This window comes from Rhododendron vialii, chromosome 13a (assembly GCF_030253575.1).
Source record: "Rhododendron vialii isolate Sample 1 chromosome 13a, ASM3025357v1".
Lineage (NCBI taxonomy): Eukaryota > Viridiplantae > Streptophyta > Magnoliopsida > Ericales > Ericaceae > Rhododendron > Rhododendron vialii.
In genome coordinates, this window is record NC_080569.1 from 23005024 (window position 1) to 23011192 (window position 6169).

The 6169-nt window shown below is 37.0% G+C and overlaps 1 protein-coding gene across 2 annotated transcripts; it reads right to left on the reverse strand.

Moving 5' to 3' along the window:
- Nucleotides 1-1837: 1837 nt before the first annotated feature.
- On the reverse strand, nt 1838-6169 carry LOC131314673 (CRIB domain-containing protein RIC10-like). 2 transcript variants are annotated; one of them, XM_058343491.1, is made up of 5 exons: nt 5724-6169; nt 5349-5488; nt 5106-5203; nt 4876-4978; nt 1838-2337 (listed from the first exon to the last, which is right to left on the reverse strand). In XM_058343491.1, exons 2-5 carry the CDS (start codon nt 5404-5406, stop codon nt 2123-2125), a joined length of 474 nt encoding a protein of 157 aa, XP_058199474.1. In that variant the 5' UTR covers nt 5407-5488; nt 5724-6169; the 3' UTR covers nt 1838-2122. The 2 variants fall into 2 exon arrangements, with proteins under 2 accessions (XP_058199474.1, XP_058199475.1); XM_058343492.1 differs by lacking the exon at nt 1838-2337 and adding an exon at nt 2490-2533 and having other exon boundaries at nt 5724-6029.

Genomic DNA, 6169 nt, shown 5'->3' on the forward strand with positions numbered 1-6169 from the left:
CTCTTTTAGTAATTATTATGCTAAGTTATCGAAGCAAATGCACTTTGCATCGATAATTACTTGTTCCCTCAGGATTTGTAGACAATAGAAACAATGTAGTAATTACGAGCGATTCTACTTGTACGCACAAAATGCACATAAAAATTGCGAAGAAAAATCATTGAATACCCAACTGCACAATATCCTACCTTTATTTTATTTTATTTTTTTGTGCACTTTTCTTTTGTATTTTTTGTGCACGTATATTTGTGTATATATTATAATTGCATATTAAGTTATATCTACCTTTTGGCAGACGATAGAATGTTAGAGTTTAGTAATTGCTTCGAAGTAGGATTATTGCATATTCGATGTCGAATGAACATAATTGGACATTCGGATCGAGGAATAAGTTTTGGGCTGAAACACAAGTGTAGAGTCAGCCCAAACTAAAGATTGGGCCTAAATTCCTACCACAAACATTGGAGGCAAAACAATGGGAATGGCTATGGCCCAAATCATATGGGTTTGTTTCGGCTTAATTTACAGCCCTTTTGGTGGTAACCAATTAAGAATGTTCATATAATTACCACAAGTTGTGGGTAATTTTACAATTCGACGCAACTTAAGGTTTGATCTTGACAGCAGTAAAATATCTGGCTTTTAACTTTTGGAAAAATTAGACATAAGGACGGTAAAATAGTTTTTATTTAGGGGAAGAACGCCAACAAAATAATTTTCAGTAGAGATCCTTCAACTTTTTGAGTTTTTTAGTCATAAGGCCAAAACATTTTTAGGCATTTTTATAAGATTTTAAAGTATACTTTCCTCTTATAAGATTTTAGTGGTTTTGGCACTTTCTTATATAGGGTACCATAGGGTTTTAAGAACTTTCATAGGGTACCGTAGAATTTTATGCACTTTCCTTTCGTATGGTACTCTATGGGTTTTAGGCACATTTATCCTTATGTTTGACTGCAAAAGGTGCGTGTCCGCTCAAAAAATGTAAATGAGGGATTTTTGGCTAAGTCTCTCTAATTTCTCTCTCTCTCTCTCTCTCTCTCTCTCTCTCTCTCCACAACTTTTTTGTAAAGTAAAACATAGAATTAGGAGATCAATACTGCAACCTTGACCTACAAACATAGGATGCATTCGGAGAAAGGTAAAACCCAGAGATGCGCGCCAGATATTATTAACTGTCACTTTTATCTTCTAAAAAGCAATCTGACGAAGTAAATTCGAAGCAGTCACCGAGATCAAGATTATAATCCGTAAACTAGTGGCCTGAAATCAAGTCATCTCCGCTCACTTTCAATTCCGTACTATTAATGTCATGCGTACCACGTACTGGAATCGTATCTTGTCCAACTAGAGCTTGAGCAAGAAGATCCCCGCTATAAGTCACATACACCGTACCAATGTCGGCCCTGAGCAAGGCAATCGCCTTGGGCCCCCAAAATTTCACTAGAATTTGGTGCCAAATAGTACTGAAGGGTGACGCTATGCTTTTGGAGATTGTTTTGTTTTGCATTGTAATGTGGAGATGAAAGCAATGGTATGCTATTACCTTTCATTAGTTGAAGCTTCTTGTCCCATAACCTTCAACAAATCTTCATCGAATATACTTACGAACAATCTTCATTCTGCAAGTTGAACTGGGATGAGCATCTTTCGGGCCAAAATCACTTGCTGAAATGACTTTTTATGCTGAGTGGCAGCAAAAAGACATTGAGGACCCTGTTTCACATTCTAGAATTCAAATTGTTTCTTTTGCGAGCAGAGCATACGGTGGTACAGTATTAGGATACAGGTCCAAATCATATGGAAAACTAGCTAAAACTTCCATCACACAACTACAGAATCGAATCCCTACATGTATTTACTCCTTTGTCGAAAATCCAAGAAATAAAAAGGTTATCCCATCTTCACTAATTGTTATCATCCTCAAACATTTGTTACATCTTTTGTCTCAGCTCTCTAGTCCCCATGTAATTTCGGGCGTACACTCCATTTCATGTAAATCTCGCATAAGCTATGCTTATGTCTTCAATAACCAGCTGCATCCCTAGTACAGAAAGGGGACTTCTCAATCTCTAATATGCACATCGAAAACACTTCCGTTCTTGGCTCATACTCAATAGTTTTACATCACTTCTAGATTTGGTGGTCTGGTCTTGTCCTCAACATATTTAGCCTTCAATTTTGCTGCTCGTGACGATCTTGATGAAGAGGAAGACTTAGGGGAGGAAGTCGATTTGATCTTCTTCCGCTTATGCTTTTTTGGATTATTGGGAAGGTCTGTGGGCTGAATGTCTTTGAAAGTCTCAGATACTGGTTGCTGGTCCATTGATTCAAAGTCTGTTATGAAGAAAATGAAGGAAAAACAAAGAAAAATATAGTACATAAGAAGTGTGAACAAGCTTGTAAAATGTACCATAAATTGGAATGATTAAATGGAAAAGGTTGCACAAATTAGTGTACCATCTGCATTCTTTAATAGCTGTGATATAATCATTCAATCAAAGCTATAACTGGTCATCCACCAAAGAAAGGCCTAATTACATTAAAAAAGGAATTAATGAAAAAAGGCTGCCCATCTGCACTCTTTGATGGCCATTATACAATTGAAGACTAATGATGGGAGCAAGTTGAAAGGTTTAGGTAGTCTATGGTAATCAAGTGTCAGGTTTTATAGTTTAGGGGGTATTTTGAGAAAGTGTAATACTTTGGGGGTAAGATGCAATTACACCTTAAAAAAAAAGCTACAACTAGTCTAATCTTTTGGAATTACCAAGAAATGTTTCAATGGTAATTGTCGATAAAGAGGAAAAATGCAAACCATGAATGAAAGGGGTAGAATTTTATGTAACAAAATACTCCAAAGGAAAGAGGAAAGAAAAATCAAAAGGGTCAAGCCACAAATCTAAGAAAGATACAGTCACGTACATGACACGACACGTACATGCGGATATGTTCTTACTCTAGTCTAGAATGTAGGACACGGACACCTTGGGAATACGTTTAACTATATCTATACAAATATATTGTAGAGCACACAAATAAACGAACCATCCGTCCGAAATTAACACAAATCACCATGAGCATAAAAAAGATACAAAAAGTTATGGAGAATTTATATTCACATGTGAGTCATGTGACTCAAAAAATTCTTAAAAAATAAGACGTGCACGATTCAGAATCCTCAAAAATCTTTATAATTTAGATATGATTAATCCTAAGAATTACTTTTCTTCAACTTTGTACATCACAATGATATGTCAAATTCCAAAGTCTTTGATATTCGCATGTTAGCTAGTGTCTAAAAAGTGTCAATGACATTTATTTCTTAGTCATAGACACCAAAGAAGTGTAGACATGTCGAAAGATTAACGAACAAGAGTCCAAATGAAGATTTTATTTTCTAATAAGTAATAATGGATTCTCGGACACGTGTCCGAGAAGTGTCGGACATGGACACTTGTCCAAGCAGTGTCGGACACAGACACGCCACCTTCTTTTAAGTGTCCATGCTTCTTAGCCGCAAACACGACAAATAGAACAATCCGTTCTTGGGAAATTCAGTTTGCAACATAAAAACAAAACAAACTTCAGACAGAATCAGCTACCACACAAAATAGACCAAGTCATACACAAATTACATATTTCAGCAGAGAATTTTCAGTTTTAATCAAGAAGAAAAGGAGACAAAGGACAAATTATGAAAACAGTTCACTTTCACAAATTTAAAAATAACATTAGCAGAGGCTTAACCTTGCCTAAATACTCTTTTTGCCGATCAAAAAAAAAAAAAAAACGTGCCTAAATATACCATCATAACGGCCCAAGTCCAGCAACACCTTTATGGATAGCGTGTATAGTGATTTCTCAAAGAGTACGAATCAGAATCTAAAACATTCTTCCAAATCGTTTAATAATTTCCACATTTTTACCATGTGTGAAGTGTTATAGCTGGTTGGAATTATAACATGAGGTTCCTAGTATAATTCTAGTCCCTCAATTTGGGATTGGATGGGCGCATTTTACACAATTGCCAAACATGGCTCTTCTTATATGAAGCAAAGAATCCAGGGACCTTTTTCTACCTTACAAGATTAGGGAGCTCCAATTTTGAAGTAAATGAAGACAAATCTATCATATCTCTAAATGTTCCAACCGGCGAAAAGGCCATGATTGCCTTTGCCTAATTGGGAACATGGCACATGACATCCACAAGGGCCCAAGTCCAGCAACACCTTTATGGATAGCGTGTATAGTGATTTCTCAAAGAGTACGAATCAGAATCTAAAACATTCTTCCAAATCGTTTAATAATTTCCACATTTTTACCATGTGTGAAGTGTTATAGCTGGTTGGAATTATAACATGAGGTTCCTAGTATAATTCTAGTCCCTTAATTTGGGATTGGATGGGCGCATTTTACACAATTGCCAAACATGGCTCTTCTTATATGAAGCAAAGAATCCAGGGACTTTTTTCTACCTTACAAGATTAGGGAGCTCCAATTTTGAAGTAAATGAAGACAAATCTATCATATCTCTAAATGTTCCAACCGGCGAAAAGGCCATGATTGCCTTTGCCTAATTGGGAACATGGCACATGACATCCATCGTAGACTAACTGTTCTTATTCGAAGTCTCTGTAAGCTCTTGACAAACTACCCACATGACCACATAGCTCTAAGATGATAACTGTAATCGGGAAGACATATATCCCTGTCCTAGGGTAATTAATCTCTCCGCTCTTAGTACATACGCAAATCCCAATAAGATAGTAATCTCTTTTCAATCAGAACACATGCAAATTCTTTGTTGTTGAAAGATTGGAGGACATGAATCAAGCAAAGAAAATGAAAAAGAAGAGAAGAAAAGAGACAAACCTTGAGATGACCATGTGGATATTGCAGAACTGGTGCCTCTTGTTCCGGTAATATTGCCAATAGATGTTGCCGCGAAATCGGATGCTACATTGAACTCATTCATCTGAGCCAATGAAACAACAAAAGAAATTAATAATAAGAGTTCACCATTAGCCTTAAAAGTAAAACAAGAAACCATAACTCTGAAGTAGAAGAATGTGCACACAGAGACATCTATTTGGATTACATACCCAACTAGGAGCACTACCAGATGGGCCATCCCACCCAATATGTGCCACATGCTTAACATCCGTTGGGTACCCAATTTCCATCTCACGCTCCTTCACAACTGCAAATAAAAAAGAACCCAAATTTTCATCCAAACCCTAGAATTCAAAATACCCATCAAAGAGAAGAGGAAAATAACCCCATACAAATACACAAAATATATGTATATACACCCAAAGAGAGAGAGAAAGAGAGGCAGGAATTACCAAATATTTGGGTAATGTACTTGAACCCCTTATAGATCCCTTTAATTTTGGTCGCCATTGTGAAAACTAGAAGCCAAACCCAAGATATGACTTAAAGGAGGAAGAACACCAGATAAATGTGAAGAAAGTGATTCCTTTACCTGTGCAAAAGCAAACAAACATAATAGAAGATAATGTTCACAAATTTCACAACTTTTACCCTCAAAAGTGATCAAGAAACAAAAAGGGTTAGGAACAGTTTGCCTGCGAAATGGGGTTGGTATCTGCACCATGGAATAAAGAGGGAATAATACAACTACTCATTGCTAAAGGCATTTAGAGATCCATAACCCACAAATGAAACAAGAAGCAAAATTTGTGGGGGAAAAAAAACACCTTTTTAGAGAGAGGATGAGGTGGTGTAACAAGGAGAACCAATTTCTCCTCCTCCTCCAGCGAAAATGCGCATTGCACTATTCCCCTTCTTTTTCTTCACCCATTCTTGGCATGTGCTGGGCTCAGAGAAAAAGATAAACTCAACAAATCCAGACAATGAGTGATGATGGTAGAATGCCAGGAGAAGAGGAAGAGGTGAGGAGAGAGGAGAGAGAGGGAGGAGAAAACAAAAGATGGACAACCACGAAAACCTCCCAAATTGAAAAATGAGAGGTGGGTTTTGGAGGACGGGGAATATGACTCGAGTCAAATGCTTAATGATAAATTTGGGCAGCTTTTTGTTGTTAATTTGTTAATGCCGTATTAATGGAGGTAGGTTGGTGCATGGAATTGTGTATTTGTGTGCGGTGGAATTTTGCCCCGGTGGTTGAAGTCTCGAGTCTTTT

Excerpts from the sequence above, each read along its gene's own strand:
- LOC131314673 (XM_058343491.1), bottom strand. The coding sequence starts at position 5,406 with ATGGCGACCAAAATTAAAGGGATCTATAAGGGGTTCAAGTACATTACC. Across the intron at positions 5,204-5,348 it reads GTACATTACCCAAATATTTG|TTGTGAAGGAGCGTGAGATG; the intron begins GTAATTCCTGCC and ends TTTTATTTGCAG. Across the intron at positions 2,338-4,875 it reads ATCCACATGGTCATCTCAAG|ACTTTGAATCAATGGACCAG; the intron begins GTTTGTCTCTTT and ends TCTTCATAACAG.